This window comes from Thamnophis elegans, chromosome 10 (genome assembly GCF_009769535.1).
Source record: "Thamnophis elegans isolate rThaEle1 chromosome 10, rThaEle1.pri, whole genome shotgun sequence".
NCBI classification, from domain to species: Eukaryota; Metazoa; Chordata; class Lepidosauria; order Squamata; family Colubridae; genus Thamnophis; species Thamnophis elegans.
In genome coordinates this window covers 29,450,103-29,473,455 of record NC_045550.1, presented here as the reverse complement: position 1 = coordinate 29,473,455, position 23,353 = coordinate 29,450,103, and the positions used below count along the sequence as shown (strand labels likewise).

Below are 23,353 nucleotides of genomic sequence, written 5' to 3'. Positions count from 1 at the left end.
AACCAAACAATTCATTTGATGCTTTTTTCACTGCATATAGTCTTTTTTATGAATGGACTTTTTAAATAGTCTTTTTATCATTCGTTTTTCTGTTTAACACTCTATAGCAGTGGGTCTCAACCTTCCTAATGCTGCGACCCTTTAATACAGTTTCTCATGTTGTGGTGACCCACAACCATAACATTATTTTATGTTTTCCGTATTTTTTTGAAAATATGTGTTTTCTGAAGGTCTTAGGTGACCCCTATGAAAGGGTCGTTCAACCCCCCCAAAGGGGTCCCAACCCACAGGTTGAAAATCACTGCTCTATAGTCTATATCTCCTTTATTCTTTTAGCATTTTTATGTTTTCTATGCCACACTAATATCTCAATATTCATAGTATTCCTTCTTCATTACTAATTTTTACTTCAAGCTACAAAAAAGGCATACTTTACACCTGGACATCACTGAATGGACAGCAACAGAATACAGCATGATACATCTTGGAAAAGTCAGTTGAAGTAATGATATTTCCAACAGTAATGTGTGGTTTTGGAAACAAGACACACAGGAGAGAGGAAGAAAATAAATTTTACTGAACAATGGCTTTATAGATGGGAAATTATCACAGACTGCCAGAATAAACCAGTCTTGGATAAAATGAAAACTGACCACAGTAGTTCCTTCAAACAATGATCTTCAAGCAGAAACTCACATTAGGCATGCAATGAACAAATGATGGACTGGGGGGGGAACCAATTGTACTTCGCAAAAGTGAAGAAAATGGAAGGGATAGACAATGGATAAGGTGAATAGAAAAGATCAAGGAGATCACCAAATGTTTTTAAAAGAGCTGTGAATTGTGATTACAGATAACTTAAGGTAGCAACCAATTGTCCATATAAGTATTGAGTCTGATTCAATGATACTTATCTAATTGTTGACTACAGATCCAAAAGAAATCACAGAAATTAATTTTAAAAATCCATAATTTGAAATAAATTACATTTACTATCACATTACACATGGCAATTTATAATGCATTCATATTAATACTCATTCTTTAAACTTCTCATTTTTATCAAGCCAACAAATGATTTAAAGTCTTATTATTGTAATTTATGAAAATGGATAAGATCATATTGCTAGCAATCTATTTTACTTCCAATTTCTATCTATATTAAGGTACAATACAAGGAAGTAAACAACAGTTAAATACGATTTTACCATGTTTGCTTCATAAGAATCTTGAATCCATCTGGACAAGTGGAAGGTACAGGAAGATGCAAACTATTACTACCTACACCCCAGATGATGGCTGAAGAGTCTACATCTTTGTATGGAATTTCTCCAGTGAGGAGCTCCCACAAAACCACTCCAAATGACCTGATAAAAATAGGGGGAAACAATATTAAAATCAGGAAAATTGTTGAAATTTTATTTATGGTCAATAACCAACAAAGTAGACCCAAAGGTTCTTTTTCAAAAGGCAACCAGACTTTCTTTGTTTTTGCCTTTTGCCTTTTTCAAAAGTACCTTGGGTAAACCATGACCTGGATTACAGAGAAACTCCATAAATAACCAGCAAACAACACTGGAACAACATATAAAAACAGATTCAAATACAATAAAAAGAAATAAAGGCTTAAGGACCCTGCTAATTAAAATTTACAGGTATAAAAATAAATAGTTGAGACAAATGTTAGATGTCTTAGGCAGAATTATTTTGCAGAAAGCATAGTGCAGAAAAATATTTATCAAAATGAAAACTTAATAAATAAAATTAAATCTGCCAGCAACAACAAAAACATGGAAACACAAAGTAATATATTTTTAATAGAAATACTGAAATAGGTGAGTAGTTAGAATAGTATTACTTGCCATATATCTACTTTTTCAGAAACAGGTTCATTACGAATCACTTCTGGGGCCATCCAAGCGACTGTTCCAGCAAAGGACATTTTTGTACTCTTATCGCTGAGTTCTTTAGAAGTACCAAAATCAGAAATTTTCATCGTATCATTGTGGGTAACTAATACACTGAAAAGAATAAAATACACAGGAAATCAGAGATTCATAGTAATTCCACCCTTATTTCAATTTCAATTTCCTTTATGTCCTCATATTGTATAAGCTCTGTCAACTCACTTGGGTGACTTGAGATCTCTGTGGATAATTTTATGGAGATGTAAATAATTCATTCCGCTAGCAATTCCAGTGGACCAGTCTACAAGCAAACGAGGTGTTACCTTTCTACCTGCTCGCAACACTTCATACAATTGTCCATGTGCACAGTATTCCATTATTATACAGTAGCAGGGTGCCTGTGTGCAAACGCCCCTAGGACAAAGAAGAACAATAGATGTTTTTAAAAAATCAAAATCAAAGCAATGGGGAATTAAGAAAGAAATTAGTAAAGAGAAGTTTCCGATTCACATTTCTACAGAATAATGAAGAGTACTTCCTAAGAAACCACTATTGCTTATTTATGTGCCATTTGGTCAAATTAGACCTGGTATATGAAGAAAATTAAAAAGTAAACAGTACATGATTTCCCCAGAGAACAGATTACATACATCCTTGAAGTATATGAAATTGTACCGACAGCAATGACATTTTGATGAGGTGAAGACAGAAAGAAAAAAAATAAGTTCATTATAATGAAAGATCCAAAGATTTCCCCAAAACACAGACATTTATTATTGTTCCTGGCTAGAAGTGTTCAAAATATTTCAAAAATTGAAATTGATTATATCAAGATCAGAACTGTTTGAGAAACATCGGAACATTTCTGATGACGTTTGAATGTCAAAGTTTCAAGGTTGGGACATTTTCATTTCAAAAAGCTTTCTGCATTTCTATTCATGATTAATAGCCTTTTAGTGACTATTATTTATACAACTATAATATTTCTCTAAGAGATTTCATTATTTTTGCTCTTTTCACCAATAATAGATTATTGTTTGTAATTGAAAGAACTCATGCATATGCTATTACAAACCACTTTCTTACTGCATCAAAAAATCCACTTACAACAAAAGTAGTAATTCTATTGTATTACCAGATAATACTTTTTCCATTAAGAACTAAAATTCAAGAGATAAAGGAAACTTCAGTATTGTACTCCGATTGGCTTTAATCAAGCTATGAAGACTTACAGCATCAGTTTGAAAAGGTAACTCTAGAATCAGAATAATGCATGTACAACCCACTTGAAAGCAATGATGTTTGGATGTTTCAGTTTCCTCAGGTGTTTGATATCAGTTTCACTCTGCTCTCTCACTTTCTTGATGGCCACTTCCTCTGTACGAAATTTGCCTAAGAAAACAGCTCCTTGTGCTCCACTGCCCAACCACTGCAGTTCAGATATCTCTTCAAAAGGAACCTCCCATGTATCTGATAATAAACAAGCAGTTATTATAATTGCAACTAACTGCCTAATGACAAACAACAAAATAATAGCTCATTTGGTATATTGGCAGTTTGCAGGCTTTTTAAGAACATGCAAAATATATGCATCTTCAAAATACTTATATTGTTATATACTTCCTATATAACAATAAATGTATAGTTGAATTCTAAAATGTGAATATTTGCTTGTTCTAATTCCATATATTAAATCTGAGGTGTTTTACTTATATATATATGCCTCCATCAGCAGCAAGGTTTATTAGATAGAAATCAAGAGTCTCTCTTCTTTCCCCAAACCACAAAGCTTGAATTAGAAGACTATCCTAACTAGTAAAAGAGAAGTCAATTGTGACTGAAATCCAGTTAAATCTTCAATATGTATGTTTTTATTTTCATTGGGGGGGGTGTTAGTTAGAACAATGGGGTACTATTTATAGTTTGGTTTTTGTGACAGATATGTCACCTATGTCAAGAGGGAATTTCTTAGTCACTGTGGTCAACTGCAATAGATTTTTTTCCCTGAGTATTTATGAGGCAAGCAATGTCCAACACAGCATATACTGAATCTCCATGACTTGTTCTCCATAATGGACTTTAATTTGGAGAAGGACACAGAAGACCCAGCTGCTTTAATGAAGATGGGCAGTAAATTACAGGGAAAACCTGATTTCTAATTTACCTTTGATTCTGAAGAAGAGGGGATTATAAAGGCCTTAAGCAGCTGGCCCAGGAAATAGTTTCCATTCATTTCAAAGCTATGATTACTATTCCAACCTTTGCATTAAGCTTTTTAAAATAAATACAGAATAATTTCTGAGTAAAGTTACTTTATGTTCCATTAATCTATTTATTTTATCTTAACTACATTAAAAGATGCTTTGACTTAGAGAAGCTTGTATGATATGATGTATTCTTACATTATTACTTATCTCAGCGATAACAAAAATGTCAAAGCTAGGGGAGACTATTATTTGAATGGAGTGATTCCTGACAATTATTAGTACTCAGACCAAAAAAGACAAACCAATACTGAATAACTAGATTAACACAAAATATATCATAGATAAGAATATCTGTCATTCTTGGAAACATCTAAAAATAAAATGTGTATGATAAAATTACATATAAACATAAAATGACACATGCTTCTTTTCATAATTCTGACTTTAAGGTGTCTGCAAATTAACAAAGCTCTAGAGAACACAATCCCTTTGCCGTGAAGCTTTTGGAAGGGGCCGGGATGGAGGAATAATAATAATTTATTTATATAGTTTACCTTGTTGTTGTAGTTTGTAGTCAGTAGAATAGGCTTTTCCTATAATATTCCATACTGGCTTTAAGCAGCCGAAAAGTCCCTCAAGAAAGCCACCATTTCCACTTCCTGTTCTGTTAAATTGTATTTTGATGTCTTCAGTTGCATGATTGTTCTGTCCACTTATATTGTTATCGTTGCCCTGATGAACAGTAGTTTCTAAATCATCTTGTTCAGTAAACTGGAGCACACTATTTTCAAATTGGTCCCTGGAATCTTCACTTACACTGGTTAATACTGTTGTGGGCACTGGGCTATTTATATTGTCTGATGCATTGTTGTGAGGTAGCTCCCCTTCTCTTCCCTCTTCTATGTCTTCAGATGAAGGATGGACACCAGAGGATATACATTCCCCATGCATCTCATTGAAGCTTTTATCTTCATTGGGACTCTTATTGATAATCGCTGTAGAGGAAGACCAGCTCAGGAGCTCCTGAGAACTGGTCATTGTATTGTGGGTATGCATGTGTATGGAGCAAATAGTCAGATATATTGTTTTACGAGAAATGAATGTTCATCCATAGTGCTGAAAGTGGCCACAGCACCTGTAACAAAACCAAGGAACAGATTACAAGAATCATACAATCAGGGAGCACATCTGGGGAGGACACTGCAAGCTGAACTTCCTCCAAGGAGCAAGGATGGGACTGCAACCTTTTATGAATCTGGCTAACTTCCTTCAATGTGGCCATCTTATAAAACGGGGACCCAGAAACAAGGCAGGACAGTGTAAGTAACATGTGTAAGAAATAACTTTATGATACAGTGAGGTCCTAAAGACTACGCTTAGAACATGCATTTTTGGCTTGCCCACAAGTTTAAGAATTAGCATTAAGGGTTTTCTTAATAAGCAATGATTTTATTATTTACTAACTTGCTTGGCTTTTTATCACACTCCAACCCATTCATTTATCAGCAGGTTAGAACATGAACTAAATTATGCTAACTTAGTTTTGTTATGATTACTGCCAATATTTTAAAAGAGATATCTGGTTAATGTACCATTTATGTATTATAGGGCATATTTCTGCCCTTCCATCTTTTAGAAGAAGGTTAAAGACTTCAGCTGACCTTGTGACTTTTGCCATCTTGTATTCTTATGTTTATTCTTTGCCTATTTTGTTTTTGTGATTGTTAAGATGATTCTTGGTTTATGATTTTGACTTCTAAATGTATCATGGATTTTAATTAATTGTCAATATCATAGAAACTATTAAGAGTTCTTGGATTGTGGAAGTAATACTTTAATAAATACCGTAAATAATAATTGATTACTGTACCTTAGTTTGATTTACAGGGTTTAAGCTTCAAAACTAAATCAAGTTTCAAAAGTATCCTCTTTATTATAGCTGAAGAAGCTAGTTTTAGCCTAAAATTAACATATAACATCAAAATGTTTTTCATCAAAACCATAAATTTAAATTAATTTTATGACAACTTGGGATGGCATTTCACATCAGTTCCTCACAGCAGAGTATGCTGAGTAGGTGCATATTAACCAATTGGGATGGAAGAAAGAAACAGTAATATCAGGTGCTTAGGAAAACATACCTCAGCTTGAAGAAAAGCTAATTTCTCAAAACACTACAAACAATCAGTTTTTATATTACTGTCTTCTGTTCTAGATACAATATTGAAAAGACAGTCTTACTAATATTTTCAGAGCAAAAAATGCAGGAAAATACTTAAGGACAAAGGGCAGCTAGAATTATTCCCTTTAAAGTAGCTATCTGACATTGCTTCTTCCATTTCTATATAGTATCTATACATTTTTATACACTACTGTGGAGCATATTCTTCATGGGTTGCCAATTGATGCCCCCTTCTTTTCAGGGATTATTCACAATGAATTATTACTGACCTCAGTAGCTCCTACTATAAAAAATTCCCAGAAGGGGCACCACATACTGACCATCAATAAATAGAAACAGATTGGAATTATATATGAGATACAATGCTAGAGCCTTTGAAAACAACGGGAACTGACAACATATTGAGATTTAGAATTCTTTTTTTTTTTAAAGCTAATGGTATAATGCAAAATATCTGCTGTTAAAAAGAGCTGCTTGCATATGAATGAACAAATCTAGCCATTAACCAAAATAGTTAAAAATCAGTTTGTTTATAGAAATGAAACATCTTAAGAAATAAATGTGTAACCGAGAAATAAAACGAGTAGCATGCTTTTTCCTTCCATCCAAAACATACTGCTAAAACTGTTAATAATGTTAGATTTTAAACTGTATTAAAAGGATTCTGAAGCCATTTCACCAGACAATCAGATTACATTTTCACAAAGGAAAGGAGGGAGAGGGGAGGGGAGGGGGGGGTAGCCTGCTGTTCTGAAATGGATTGCAGTTATTTCTCTTGATACCCTGCATGTCAGCTAATTGATAAAATTCATTCTGTTCTGTTTTAGAAATGGATAAAGATCTCTGCATAATGTGCCAAATTGCAAATTCAATATGTCTATAATAGCTCCACAGAGAAGTAAAATACAGACTGCTGCCCAATACAAAAATATTCTCAGCTTTAATATGTCTTCCAACATTTTTTCTATTGAACCGACAGACAAATCTATCCCATCTTTTGAAATGAACGATTAAGACATAATATAGGTTCTTCTGCAAACACAGATCTTGAAGCAAGACAAGATTTTTACCAATATACTTACAGTGACAAGAACATTATACAACTATGCTCCATGTCCTCATTTTATGGAGAGTTGGCAAAAGACAAACCTGCTCAATAAAAGACAGAAAGGAAATTCCACCCACACAATCCTGCAACCCCACTGCAAGCACAGAAGCTACTAACGTCACAGATTCATGAATGGATGCCTACGAGGCTGTTTTAGGTCTCCGAACAAACCCTGCGGTGGTGTGTGCTCTGGAAGGGGAGGGAAACAGAGGAGCAGCCAATCAAAGGCAGGCAACTATAGCTTGCCTTTCTTCAGAGGAACCTCATCACAGAATGGACAGTCACCACCAATCAAACCCAGGCAACAGAGTCTCAAAGGGTTATCAAATAAACCCTGCCAGCTGGAAGGGGTGCAGAGCAAACAGAAACAGATGACAACATAAACAATTCTAAGGTACAAAGGCAACATATGGAAAGCATAGAATTGTTGTTACGAAGCTGTAAAACAGAAAAGCTCTATATCTCCACTATATAGTGAGAATAAAAAATAAACTTTCTTAAATAGGCTTTGTTCATCACCTAATGTATATTTTGTTCATCATTAATATCAGTGTGTGTGTGTGTGTGTGTGTGTGTGTGTGTGTGTGTATCAATCAGAGGTGGGTTCCTGCCAGTTCTAACCTCTTCCATTGAAGAGGTTCCACAAATCTACTGTGCTGTTTAGAACCCGTTCCAGCACTCTCCCCCCGCCTGTCCGCATCACGATTGCCCCACCCGCCGCTCACTGATTGGCTGGCTTACCAATCGCCCCGCCCGCCTCTAAGAGTCCTATCTAAACCTTAAAGTCTTAAAGCTGTCAAGTTTGAACATCCCTGGGGGTTTTTTTCTAAAGGGTTAGGGGTGCAAAGGTCTTGTAACTTGACAGCTTTAAGACTTGCGTGCTTCAAAGCCAGAGTTTCTCAGCCATCATTTTGGTTGCTAAGCAAGAGCGTTGTTAAGTGAGTTTCACCACATTTTACAAGTTGGGCACACCCACCCAGTCACATGACTGCCAAGCCACTCCCACTCGGTCACATGGCCAGCAAGCCACTCCCACAAAGCAGGCCACACCTACAGAAGAGGTTCTAAAAAATTTTGCAACCCACAACTGGCATCAATATATCATTATATTCATTTATCAGGAACACTCTTCATTTTGTTTTAAAATTGCATATATCACCCATGAAACATAGTTAATAATTTTAAAATATGTATAGATTAGATGTTTATATAAAAGCATATTTTTGTTCTTGCACGGCAGAGCCTTCTAATTTAATGTCTAGTTCAGATAAAGATAGAAGAAAACTATTGTTTTCTTCAATGCCAGTTCCTCCGAAACCACAAATAGTGTTTGAAAACTTCATTACAGTTTTTGCATCTGATGTGTATGTCTGTGCCTCTGTGTATTACATAATTACATAATGTTCACATTCCTCTATGACAATAGTTTTGTACAAAATTAGTATTCAGAGTTTAAATAGTAACATGCATACTGCAATAGTATATACATTTATACAACCAATCCTTAATTTAATATTGGGTGCTCCTACACAGCAGGAAAAAATATGGAAAAAGTGGTGGGAAAGAAGAGGAAGGTTACAAACATAATATTTCATTCATGAGGGCGAATTGCTCTATTAGATTTTTATTTGAGGTATTCACTGCTTTTCAGAAATATACCAGTACCACTACTTCTTATTTCAGATCTACTTGAGTGCCTTCATTTTCACTAAGTTAGATTTTAGAAGCACATACATTAAATGAATGGATGGAAGCAGACCACAAGTATTTAACAACTTTTGATACTAAGCATGGAAAATTTTAATATACAAAAATGCTATTTAGACTAATAATCTTACAATCTTCTCCAGGTTTATAAAGGAATTTTTTGCTTATAACTTGGGTAAAGTGATGTACTTGACTATATCCTGATTATTTTTTTCCAGAAAGCCTATTTTTTAAATGACACTGTAGGAAGTTATCGCCCAGCCCTCTCCCAGAAAAATGAAATATCCTAGGCAATATTGAAAAGGCAGAATATTACATTTCCCTGGATGTGAAAAGGAAGAAACATGTTTTAAAAACAGAGTAGCTCCCTGCAGCTTCCTGCCCATCCCCCTTTTGTCAATGGGCCATTAAGATGCCCAAACCAGGCCCTTTACATAATAAAGTGTTCTCCCCTTCAGCTCCAGGGTGATGGGATTAAGACATGATTAGCCTTTTCCCACTCACCACATGACATCTGAGAACTCAACCAAACCTGGATTCAAAACACAACCTAGAGAGTTGCCCCTGTGGCCCCATGGGAGTCTGACAACCAATCAGAATACATTTGTTACACAGGAACAGGAAACAGAGAGGTGGTGCTGAACAGATTATAAAAAGCCCAGCTAGCCCCTTCCTCGGCCCTTCTCTTCTTCCTCACCCAACATTGAAGCACGTGATCACCTTTTCTGTTCAGGACTCAAGCCATGTGGTCCTGTCCACCATTAAACCATCTTTCCAAGCAGCCTCCATGTCTCCAGTGTCTTTTTCACCACTTGGAGCAGAACCCAGAAGGACATTTCTTTCATCAACACTCATGCCAAAAATGTCTTAGATTGATTCCCCAAACAAGAACTTAACCATAGTTTCAACTGGGAAACTATGACCATCCTAGCCACATTCAAAAACACTGGACAATTCCTGGAAGCCTGGCACTCTGACAAATTGGCTATCAATTGACACATAGGAATTAAAAGCAGCTACATACTGTGCAAAAGAGACAATCAAGAAACTGGAAAGGAAACCAAAAGACCAAAACACCTCTCCACCAATAATCAACACCCATTTGAGTATAGATGAACACAAAGATTAACAATAAGACCGACAATGAAGAAATAAACAATATCCCAATCAAGAAACTACTAAACAAGCTAACAGTAAACAGCCCAACTAAAGAACCTCCAACACCACCCCCACCAACACTGACAGGGCACATCACAAGAATATAAATTGAGATCAAACTCCACTCAACTACTAGAACAATATTTGAGGTGCCATGTCCTTTACCAGCAGGCCAATTGGTCTGAATTGTCTCTTTTAGAATTTGTCTACAACAGCTTTGATACATTCCTCCATGGAACTTATACTACCAGACATCTTGCCTTCCAGAATTCCATTTCCTTTCCTCATCCCTGGCAGGTTCCTTTAAAGGAACAATTAGATTTAGTCAAAGTTGCATATAAACATGCCATGCAAGACGACCTCTGTGGGAGATTTGGTGTGGCTTTCCATTACGTTTTGCCTGTTCCTGGTGAATGAATAAGAAAAAGGAAAATGGAATGTATTCTGGATTCTAAACATAGAGCAAAATTTATGTCTGTGTCATTCACTGGAAAGGCTATCCCAAATCAGAGAAATAGAGCGAGAAGGCAATAGATGTCCATATTCCACATACGGTATTCTAGTTCCTTAGGAAATTCTTGCACAATACTTGCCTCTGTTAATTGCAGTTACTATCAACAATGAACTCTAGAATGAAGACACTTTAAAAAAGAACTTAGGCTCTCTGGTGTTAGGGGAGGAACTTTCCAGCTCCATCTGAGTCTACTCTGCCAGATTTATACATTGACTTTGTTAAGATGCCAGGCCCATTTGCAAGTGAGAGAAACAGGAGGATGTCTGTAGCCATTGAGAGTAATTTTAATTGCGGAGGTGATATAAAAGTGTTTATAGTTGTCCTTGAGGAAGGAAGGGATGAGCCACTAAGGAAAGAAACTGAGATTTCAACAAGAGCTATTATGCAGTCCAGAGGCCAAAGTATATCTGAGAAAGTCACTCAAAATAACCACACCTTGATTTTGTTTACCATATTATGGCATAGAAAGTGGCCAGCCTTGTAAGATTTTGTTACCTTACAACTATCAAGGATCTTTCCTAATATTCTTGCAGTGTTTGTTTCTTGACCTGGCCTACTTCAAAGGGCTGACATTAAGCTATCCATAAATTGTGAAAAATAGAGCAAATAATTTGATTTGTAACATTTGGCAGAAGTTTCCTAAAGTTAGGGATGTGGATTAAGAAATTTTACGATCCTCACAGAAAGATAGTAAGTATAACACAAACAAACAGGGTCAAGAATAAATGAGTGCAGAATGAAAGCAGACTGAATACAAAAATAAATGATTAGAACAAAATAAATATATTATGACAATGTGCTCTTTCAGAGAGAATAAATGAGGACCAAATTTCCCCCCAAAAATATGAAGGAAGGGTGAAACAATTAAGATAAAAGGATAGATTGGAAAAGCTGAGGTTTGATGAAATAAATGAGATCCCCAAGAAGACAGAGGTGAGTAGTTTAAAGGAAAAAAGACAATACATTACTGTGTCTATGTTGTTAGAAAGCATGGCTTTCAGGGATAGAAGCACATGTAAATATACAGAACCCAAATTTAATAGAATTTCATTTTCTTTTATCTCCTGCCTTTAATTTTTTTTTGCTTATTATTTCTTACTTTCTCTCTGCATTGTATTTAGAAACCTGAGAGGAAACAGCAAGACAAGTATGTGTACAAAAACAATTTATTAGAAATACAACTTTTATGAATAGTATTGTATATAAAGCAGCAGTTAAACATGTAAGAAAAATATGAAATATTTATCAGCATAGAAGTTTGGACACACATTGGTAAGTCAATGTTATCTGAATTGGTTAAAAAAAACAACTGTTACCCTAGAGCTATTGATAGTAAAAATGTCTGTAACACCATTTTCTTTACTCAGAAGAATGAGAAAATCCACTTGTTCATTTCTCAGGGAAAAGCATTATGTTTATTCATCACTGTACTTGGTTCATTTTCTAGAAAAAATCAGATACCAATAAAAAGATAGTCAAGTGAGATGGAGACTATTTTTTAAAAATCATTATTTGTTGTCAGGCTATTTCTGTTCCACTGATTACCTTTAATTAATACACTTTGTCCCATCAGGACTCACTTGTCTGATTTTTCTACACAATTTATCTGATTTCAAAAGCCTTGGGGATTTTCTGTCCAATTCAAATTTATTATTTTAAATGCTGGTTGGTAAGCCTTATTTAAGGGTACAAAGGTTGAGTTCAACACACAGGAAATCAAAGAACACTAGGGAAGCCAAGAAATTGTGCTCTATATGTTATTTCTTTATGTATGAATCTCTTGGCAATTCATCATATTTTCTTACTATCAATCTTCTCCCCTTCTCTTTGTTTTCTAAAAACAAGTATTATAATAGATTACCAACTGCAGCCAAACAATTTTACAACCAGCACTATACAACAACCTTAGTCTTTCAAGCTACTTTGGTCAATGGAAGGTCTTCAAGATTGATTTGTAAGATTTAGAATGACAGAATATCAATCTAATCCCATGTGTGATTGGTTTTTTTAAATGCCCCTATGACAAAAATAAAAAACACAAAGGGAAATCAAAATAAAATGAAAAGGGGAAATTCAGTATATTGGTTATTTTGGACAATGGGGTTATTAAGAGTTTCTAGGCAATATCTAGAAATACTTTGAATACTTTTAATAATTGTATTAAAAGAAAACTGGTTTTCAAAGCTAAGTTCACTCCAATTGGCACAGCTCAGTTTACTTGTTAACTTATTGTAGCATGGTTCCTATGCTTACCTATCATCCAATCTTGTTTCAAACACCCTTCTAAATCTTGCCAATACTTTTATATCATACTTATTTTATTTTATCCTCGATTACAACTAGATCTTTCACTATATAAATATATTTTATTATATTAACATTACTTAAGAAAAACAGTTATTGTTCATCGCAATGAATCATTATGCCCCATTTTTATTAATTTTTTATTTAAAATTTTCCATATTGATGCTTTTTTGACGTAAATAAAAAAGCCAAATATACAGTATTTCAAAGCAATTTTTAATATGAATAAATCAAAGAGAATTCCTATTCTAATTTGATCTGAGATGACTGGAGAGGGATGCCATAAGTTTTCAATAATTTTATAATTAGTTATTGTTTTGTGATACTGATTCAATCATACTCTCTACTTAGATGATCGTTTTGCAATTCTCTGCCTAAAGTCTTTCCGGACTGAAAAACTGCCAAATAAATAAAATGAACTTACACATACTATATTAATAAGTCAACTTAAGTTATTTTCTTAATATAAGGAAGCCTTGATTAGCAAGACATTTAATCACATAAAATAAATTCCAATGAGATTCTTTTATTAACTTATACAAGTAGTTCTCAATTAACAAGTTCATTAAGTGACCATTGGAATTTACAACCCCACTGAAAAAACCATTTCCATTTCCAAAAACCGCTGACCATTTTTCACATTTATGCCCATTGCAGTATCCCCATGGTCAAGTGACCAAAATTCAGACACTTGGCAACCGACTCATATTTATGACTTTTGCAGTGTCCTGGGATCATATAATCATCTTTTGCAACCTTCAGACAAGCCAAGACAGTGGGGAAGCCAGATTCACTTAACAATTGTGTTACTAACTTAACAATTGCAGCAATTCACTTAACAACTGTAACAAAAAAGGTCACAAAATGGAGCAAAACTCATTTAAAATGTCTCACTTAGCAACAGAAATTTTGGGTTTAATTGTGGTCCTAAATCGAGGACTACCTATACATTTACTCTTCAAAACATGTTTTATGTCTCTAGAATATTACACAGAGTAAAAAAAGTAATCACTTACCATTCTCAAATCGTGAATTCCAATACAAAGGCAACAATTCATGGCTCATTTTACTGCATTCCTGTTGACTGCATCTGACTGCCACTCCCTCCCAAAATGTGGATTTGGGCAAACTAGAAGGCAATTTCAATAAGTTAAATGTACGTAGTTAGCCAAATATATTACCATATAAGATTGTCAGATTGTGAGTTTGTTTAATTTATTTATAACTTATATTTATTATTGTTCTGACACATTTCTGTGCCACATTGTTATATTACACATCTCTAGATCTGTATCTCCCAGGTCATTCTAGTGGGGCTTGGTTTTCTTGTTGGAGAGTGACAATGTAATCTGAGAGATCATAATAATGATCAGATCACACCCTGGTCACTTTGAGATTCTCTTGTGCTCCCCTCATCCACATGGAGACTGCACTCATTCAATTGGACACCTGATGACTAATGGATCCAACTGGATTTCAAAGGAAGTTGGGAGAAATATCTTCCAATTTGCTACATGGTCCTGCAGAGGCCCTGGCAGCTGTCTGGAATAAGAGGTCACCTAGGCAGCCTCTTCTGGCTCATCATTCCCATTACACCACGTGGTTTGCAGAGGAGTTGACATAGTTGAAAAGAGATACCACTGAGAGAAAACGAAGAACGAACTCGACCAAACATAAGTTAAGGCTGCTATTAAGGTTTACCTTGTGGCAGTAAGAGCAGCCTGGCATCAATACTTTGCTCTTATTGCACCTACAGAAGCCATCCATTGATAGGATCACCCTCTCCTTAGAAAGGGGGGTCTACAGGTCCATCTACAGGGCCGTGCAGAGGAATTATCCAGGCATCTGGAGGATAAAATCACTTGAATTTGTTCCAATTGGATAGTGTGTGGTGTAAGTTCTGTAGAGATGCCCAGAGAGCAGAACTATCTAGTTATCTGGGAACTGTTTAATTTGGTTGGACATAAAGAAGTGGACAGGGTTCAGTGGAATGCAAATGCTACCACCCTTCGATACATGCTCCTCCTGGCTGGGGAAGGCTGCTCAGGAGGTATCATGTGGGTGGTCCAAACAATGGGGAATTTATTCTTGTTGGAGGAGGTGTTCCTAGCTTGTTTTTTTCCTATTCAAGAAGCCATCGCTACAGCCTACCATTCTGAACAGATTTAGTCCAATTTACCACCTCTCCGTTTTGGGAAAGGTAATTGAGAAGATGGTGGCATTGCAACTCCAGTGGATTCTGAAGGAAATGGATTCTCTGGATCCATTTTCAGTCAGGTTTCAGGTCCGGAAATGAGACCAAAATGGCATTGGGTGATCTCTGATGGGAGTGGGATGGTGGTGGTGCATACATCTTGCTCTTCTTGATCTCTCAGTGGCTTTCAATACCATTGAGCTTAGTATCCTTTGGGGGGCACTTAGAAAATTAGGGGGGAACAGCTTTGTGCTGTTCACCTCCTCTCTCTGAGGCCAGTCCCAATTAGTATTAAAAGGAAATGAGAGGTCCAACTTACAGCTCCTACTTTGAGGAGTATCACAGGTCTTGGTGTTCTCTCCATTCCTTTTTAATATCTACCTGAAACATTTAGGTGATTTCATCTGTCACTAAGGGATGAGGTATCAACAGTTCTCTTTATATCCATCTGTCCCAGGTGAAATATGTGAGTTGGCATTCTTTTGCAGTGCCTGGAGGCTGCAGAGACCAGGATGGGGAACAGCAGACTTCAGCTGACCCTGGTAAGACAAAGTGGCTGTGGGTGGACCCCTCTATATTCAGAAATTTATCATCTTGGTCTTCGATGGTGTTGCATACTCCAGACACACCCAGTACATAACTTAGGGGACATCTTGGACTCCCATCTCTTGCTCAAAAGCCATGAAGCCTAGCAGCCTAGGAAGGCCTTTGCTCAACTCATGTTATGTGCCAGTTCATCCTCTCCTGAATAGGAAGGCTCTCTCCTTGGTCACTCATGCCCTGGTCATCTCCTATTTGGATTACTGAAACATGCTATCCCTGAAAAGAATCTGGAACTTCAGCTGGTACAAAATGTGGGGCTGTATTTAGCACTCAAGGAAGAGCACCTGTAACACCTCTGCTCTGCAAACTGCATTGGGTTCCAGTTTACTTCCGGGTCCAATTCAAGTTGTTGGTTATGACCTATAAAGCCCCACAGGGCATGGGGCTAAACTACTTACAGAACTGGCTTCATCCCATTACCGTATTTTTTTGGAGTATAAGACACACCTTTTTCCCTCAAAAAAGAGGGTGAAAATCTGGGTGCGTCTCATACACTGAATACACCACTTTTGGCCTACCAAAACCCTTTTAATTTACCTCTTCAAAATCATGGTACGTCTTATAGTCCGAAAAATATGGTACATTGGTCCATCCCACCCGGTCAGCTAGGGAAGGTATGTTGCAGATCCTGTCAGTTAAAGAACTCTGACTGGTGGGGTCTAGGAAGAGTGCCTTCTTTGCTGTTGGCGCCACTCAATGGAATATACTTTCACTGGAGGTGAGGCGGGCCCCCAACCCTCCCCAAAAAGGGTTAAAACATGGCTGTGACCTTTCATGGTGTACAGCACAGTCATGGGGTTAGTTGGTGCCATGAGGGCCCTTCTTTGGCCTTTGTCAAATGATTTTAACAGGGTCTAATTATTCTTGCCTCAACATTTTTTTTTAAAAAAATAAAATTTATAATTCTAAAATTTTAACTGTAAGATTTTAGTGTTTTTTATACTGTTTTTATATTTTGATGCTTTATTGTACACCACCCATAGTCCCTCTTGGAAGGAAATGGGCAGTTCAGAAATGTGAAAAATAATTAAATACATAAAAATAAATATCAAGTTGTATTAAAACATCCAAAATATATTCACTAGTAACGATTAGTAAGAGCGTTAGTTTGATGCAATGGTTGAGGTCAGGCTAGAAACTAGAAATTGTGAATTCTAGTCCTACCTGGGTCAGTCACTTCCTCTCAGCCATAGAAAGGAGGCAATGGCAAACCACTCCCAAAAAACCTCAACAAGAAAACTGCCAATCAAAAATTAACTCAACTACACCGTTTAAAAAAAAAACACCCATTGTATCAGAGAGATGGTGTCAAACATATAATAGATTAACAATTTTTCATTGCAATTAATTTGAAATAAAGTTAGTGAATGTTTGTCTCTGGAAGCAGAATTGTTTTCAGTATCAGAACTACAGCAGACAACAGTGTTTTCCTGGCTGATACTGAAGCTCAGGCAGTTCTCCGCTGCTACAAAAGCTGCTTCATGCAGCACCATGGTTCCTTGAGTTCTTCATATAAAGCAACCATGTTGCTATGCCATTGCCTCGGGCTGCCTGAAACTCCTCCCAGCTTTTTGCAGAATTTGTGCTATGAAAGAGAAGCCTCATTTGGCAAATGTTGTAGAAATGTAATGCACCCTCACACAGCATTAGTCAAAGCATTTCTAGGTTTGGCACTTTAAGAAAATGGTGCAGGATTGCTCTAAGTATGCGTTGAAGGTGCCTAACTGCTGGCTTCCAAAGATATTCCAGACTGGATAGCTTCACCAACTCCTGCAAGTAATCTTAAATTCATTGAGCTTAAAATTACTTCAACCAGTACTAGTGGAGATGGAAAATTTGACAAAGCAAATTGGGTGACCAAACCAAACCAAATCCATTCATTTACATAGGTATACTATTTACTGTATGATGTCTTACTACTTATACTGTGCATTATGTGATTCTGGATTTCTTTAATAAATATGTATTTTATCTGTATTTGTGTGTGCACATATAACATTTGGAAAATATTGCAGAGAAAATTATGGATAATATAATCTATCAAAGCAGAGATTCCCACGGAGTAAAAAGACGGGAAGGATAGAAAAAAAGACTACTCTGAGTTTGTGCCTTTTTTCTGATGTCCCTGATAAAGTTTTAAGACTATAATGATGGAAATTGTGTACTGTGCACATCATTTGCAACATGATAAGCCAGATGTAATTTGTGCTATTTACATATTTTTGTCACAAGATACACAATGTCATAATGGCTTTTACTGGAGCCTCACCTGCTTGGGTAACTTTTTCTTTTTTTTCTGCTATATGCAGCAGCTAGGAATGTACATCTATATTTTATTAAAAGGCCCGGGTTTGGTAAATCCATCTTAAAAATCTGCTTGTACAAAGTGGCAGCATAGATACATATACTATATTATTTGTGGGTCAATGGGTGTGCTTGTGGGATTCTTACATAGGATATATTTTTCCTGACTGTATTTTTCTGACCACTATTAAGTTTGAGTTTGAGTTTTTTCAATTTGTAGGCCGCCCTATTCCCCGAAGGGACTCAGGGCGGCTGAACAAAAGCCAAGGGAGGGGAAATTACAAAAAGCAAGACAAAAACAATCAGACAATACGAACAACTTAAAAGCACAACAGACACAGCAAATTAGGGGGGGGGGACTCAACCCCAGGCTTGCTGGGACAGCCAGGTCTTCATGGCCGTCCGGAAGGCCTGAAGGGTGGAGAGGGTCTGAATCTCCATGGGGAGCTCGTTCCAAAGGGCCAGAGCAACCATAGAGAAGGCCCTCCTCCGAGTAGTCGCCAGCCGACATTGGCCGGCAGATGGAATACGGAGGCGGCCTAATCTGTGGGATCGAATGGGTCTGTGGGAGGTAATCGGCAGAAGGCGGTCTCTCAAGTACCCAGGTCCAATACCATGTAGGGCTTTATAAGTAATAACTAGCACCCTGAAGCGTATCCGGAGACCAATAGGTAGCCAGTGCAGCTCGCGGAGGATAGGTATAACGTGGGTGTACCGGGGTGCACCCACAATCGCTCGCGCGGCTGCATTCTGGACCAGCTGGAGTCTCTGAACACTCTTCAAGGGCTGCCCCATGTAGAGCGCATTGCAGTAGTTCAGTCTTGAGGTCACGAGGGCATGAGTGACTGTTGTAAGATCCTCCCGGTTCAGGTAGGGACGCAATTGGTGCACCAGGCAGACCTGGGCAAACGCCCCCCTGGTCACAGCCGACAACTGATGATCTAAAGTCAGCTGTGGGTCCAGGACTCCCCCCAAATTGCGCACCCTGTCTGAGGGGCGTATAATTTCACCCCCCAGCCTGAGAGATGGAATACTAAGCCAATTTGTGGGAGGAAAAAACACACTACTGCTAGGGAGTAGTGCTATTATTTTGTTTTCTACAATAACTAATTTTGTTACACTTTATGGAGACAATATTTAAGTTTGGAAGTCATGATTCAGTAAAAAAAGTCAAGTCATGAACTACTGGCAAGAGAAGAAGGAATTGGGAAAAGAAGCAAGAAACTGTAATTTAGCTGAACGTTTTTTTTGTGCAGCACACTTCTGCAAATTAGGAAAAGGCTTAAACTAAGAATAAATCAAGATTTCAGGTTCAGCTATAAACAATATAACCATTGTGTATATTGAAAAAAAATCATTTTCTTACTTGGGATAAATTGAGAACTTTAAACAAAACAGAATTTCTAGCTTAGTGTTGTGTGTTAATTATTTTGGATCTTCTGAACAGTGTTATAACAGAAAATATAGCAAATAAATAATATATTCTTCCCTTTTGCCAAGGCATAAGGAATATATTTCCTAGCATTTAAAATTATATAAATTAATCCAAAACAACGGTTTCCTTTAAAAGTATAATAGATGAGTACAGGATCAGAACTAATTAAGAAAGGCATTCTCATTTTATGTTACTTCTGTTTTTGAAGACATACTGGAAAAAGTGTTACAAAGTGTTTCAGAGATGAGGTACAATCTGTAGGCACTATTTGAAAGTTTATAGTACCACTTATTTGGGTAGTCATTATATTTGCATCACTTCAAAAATACAATATCTGTGGAATATACCAAATGCTTGATAAAACTTTTTGTGCCTTCCTATGATATTAAAAATGCTAGCTTCCCATTTACAAGAGTATTCCATTTCAAACATAACCCATGTTCATTATTTAGTTTAGGTATTTACCCACAATAGGAAAAAAACCAGGCAGTGAGAAAATGCACAATACTATAAGTAATCAGTTATTTTTGCTCCAGGTTTCATGTCAAACACAGACAAAATTTTGGATATCTTTAACCTAGGTCTTGTTAGAACTGTGAGAATACAGCTAATGTGGGCCAATTCATATACAAAGATGAATTGATGAATGTATTCTATTTTATTTTTCTTTATGTACACTGAAAGAGTATGCACCAAATTCTTTGTGTGTCCAATCACACTTGGCCAATAAAGAATTCTCTTCTATTCTGTTCTAAATCATGTTCTATTACAACAAAACTATTAATCAACAAAGTTTCTTACCCATACATGCCCATGTTTTATCTTATTTTCGCCTTGAAGGAATGTGTATTTATAATGCTATTACTGCTAGGGAGTAGTGCTATTATTCCTTCACATCCCAACGTTTTGTAGAACAAGGACGTTAAGTGCAGTTATCACTAGCATTTATTTTATTCAGCTGATAAAACAACCTTCTGCATACTTACCTCGGAATTAGCCCTACTGAACTTTTTCTAGATTGGATCTATTTTATTTATTTTATTTATTGGAATTTGTCAAACAAAAACGAGAACAAGAATAAAAGGGGAAAAAATACAATGACAGCACAATAGGCACCTTAGTGCACTCCTGCATGCCCCTTCTACTGACCACTTAAGGTCAGTAGATTGACGGTCCACAGAAGTCAATTTGTGACTGAAACTGTGAAAATGTGTACCTGAGACAACTGGATCAGGTAGAGCATTCCAGACTTAGTGGAATCTATCACTACACAGTTTGAACGACTCCCTCCCCCCAAAAGGGTTAAGTTAGTTAGGCTTCCCTTATGCTACAGAATAACATACTGTGTGGGATGTGTACGGTTTTATAACATTTTTATTCTCAAGTATCATCACCCCTCTACTTCCCGTCCCATCAGTAGAAGACGGGCATGACCGCTTTCCAAAAGATTCCTAACGGTGCAAACAAATACAAATGTTATAAACATGCTTTAGTTTCTGTCCCATCAATAGCTGGATACAGGTGATGCGCGCCTAATGGTGCGAATCTGCAGACCCGGTGCTGCAATGACTACGGCGGTCCTGCCCCTACCACGTAGCCAGGTATCCATGTCAAAGGTGAAAACACTCCTTTGGCCAACAAGACACAGCAAAGCCAAACAAAAAACAGCGCAGGTAGCCCTGAATATCCCGAAGTGCCACCCGATGCCCTCGCGAACGGAAGCCGCCTGGACTCGGCCATAACCAGAGAGACGCGCGTTCCCGAGGAGCCCATTTCGCGGCGCCCGTTACTTACCGCCTGAACGCCGCCTTAAATCGGCCACCGTCGGCCATTGGTCCTCCTCCCACCTGCCGGGCCGTCAACATTGCGTCACTTCCGGCATCACCTGACAGAAAAGAATACAGCTACTGCGCTGCCTCCTATAAATTCGCTTTTGATCAATGTACTTCCGGCTATCCCCTGTAGCCCCGTAGCTAAGGTTACAAGTGTGTTGTGATCCTTTGCGAGGGTGGAATTGGGGAGCGAGGCTTAAAGTGTTTGCATTGAATCACTGTTGTTAATACGGTGCCAAGCCCGACAGTCTATTCACTGTAACCCTGGTGACACATTCGCATAAATGAACCCGAGACGACCTCCTAGTCTCACGAACCAGTGAAAGATCTGTAGAGATTCTTAGTCATCCTGGTTATTGTTGTCCCAAAGGTGCTTTTCCCCCCCAGGAGGCAGCTGGACTTTCTTGTTTTTTCTTTTGAAGACGTTTCGTTTCCCATCCAAGAAGCTTATTCAGCTTTGACAGGATAGTGGGGAATGGAAGGATTTATATTCCTTGCAGACAGCTGGTAATTTAATAAAAAATCCTGTCAGAGCTGAAGAAGCTTCTTGGATGGGAAGTGAAACGTCTTCAAAAGAAACATAAAGAAAGTCTAGTTGCCTCCTGAAAAAAACACCTTTGGGACTGCAAAAGATGCTTTCTTGTCCTCCAAGTCAAAAGGTTGCTGCCATCATAGTACTGTACCCTGTTGCCCGAGTTGGTATTTTCTGTTGATGAATTTGAAAACAAAAATCTTTAAATGTAGAAAAGGGAAGTGTTGAGTCAGAGGTGTTTTGATTCCTCATTGTGGATTTTCATATTATTGAGAAAAATATTAAGCATTTACCTATATGTGTCTTCCCCTTTCCACCCATACCCATAAGTTTTAGTGTCGCTTAGGAGCCAAATGGCTTATTTTGGTGCATTTAGGGCCTCTACTTGATAAGAAAGGTGAAGTGGAATAGGCCTCAGTAACAGTTGCTGACATTCCCTTCTGTGACTTGTTCAATTTGATCAGCTGTTTAATTCCAGTCAACCGGGTGATTAAAAAAAGTCTGCACTTTTTGCAAATAAACCCACTGAACTCAATAGGATGTTCACCTACACAACAATCCCTACAGTATATAGCTGTTATATTTGTTATTAGGTAACCAAAAAGGTAAAGGAGTCTCTGCTGATTTTACTGCACTAGTCATTTCCGACTATAGGGGGCGGTGCTCATCTCCGTTTATATTAGGGAAAAGGATCTTCGGGATTTAATCCAGGGATCCTTTACAAGTACTGAATTTTTGCACTTTATCTTTGCAGTTTTATAAGTTCTGCACCTATATTTAATAAACTGTGTCTGAAAAAAATAGTTGGCCGTTCTGAACTGCAATTAATAATTGGAATGATTGTTCTCCGATGCAAATAATACATTTCAGTCCGAACAGCCATAAGTGCAAAGGCTATATCCCATGTGTAGCTTTTTCTTCCTCTTAAATGGTTTATCTGTCCGTTTTAGGAGATGGCCTAAAATGACTTCAAAATACTTTTTAAAAAAGATGAAAATAAACATATTAAAGAAGACATTAATGTTACCATTTTATTTCCATTGTCCATTTATTTAGGTATATACAAGCACTAAATCACACCTCTAAGCTCTTCACTATTATCCAAAATCACAAAAAAAAATTCCTAGAAAATCTTCTTAAATTTAAAAAAAAAAAAGTCATACGAAGGCATTTACAAAAGAAATACCCACATGATATATCACCCCATTTCTTCCCCACTCCACTTCTTATTTATATGTATTCCATTGACTTCAATGGAACAGACAAGCGATCTTGTAATTCTTCAGCCCCTATTACTGTTCTTTCCATAGATCTCTTTGCTAGAAAGTGGCTCCGGTGTAAAACCAAGCTGACCGCCTTAATTTAA

At 37.1% G+C, this 23,353-nt stretch overlaps 1 protein-coding gene across 2 annotated transcripts in view; it reads right to left on the bottom strand.

Moving 5' to 3' along the window:
- The window catches only part of MAP3K13 (mitogen-activated protein kinase kinase kinase 13), a 35,437-nt gene extending 13,946 nt beyond the window's left edge, over positions 1-21,491 (bottom strand). For both annotated transcript variants that reach the window (XM_032225959.1, XM_032225960.1), the window contains exons 1-7: positions 21,418-21,491; positions 14,104-14,216; positions 4,669-5,249; positions 3,194-3,377; positions 2,130-2,321; positions 1,863-2,021; positions 1,209-1,367 (exon numbers count right to left, since the gene is read on the bottom strand). In XM_032225959.1, the coding sequence (XP_032081850.1) occupies positions 1,209-1,367; positions 1,863-2,021; positions 2,130-2,321; positions 3,194-3,377; positions 4,669-5,170 (1,196 nt within the window). In that variant the 5' untranslated portion in view covers positions 5,171-5,249; positions 14,104-14,216; positions 21,418-21,491. The remainder of the gene's footprint in view (positions 1-1,208; positions 1,368-1,862; positions 2,022-2,129; positions 2,322-3,193; positions 3,378-4,668; positions 5,250-14,103; positions 14,217-21,417) is intronic.
- Positions 21,492-23,353: the final 1,862 nt, after the last annotated feature.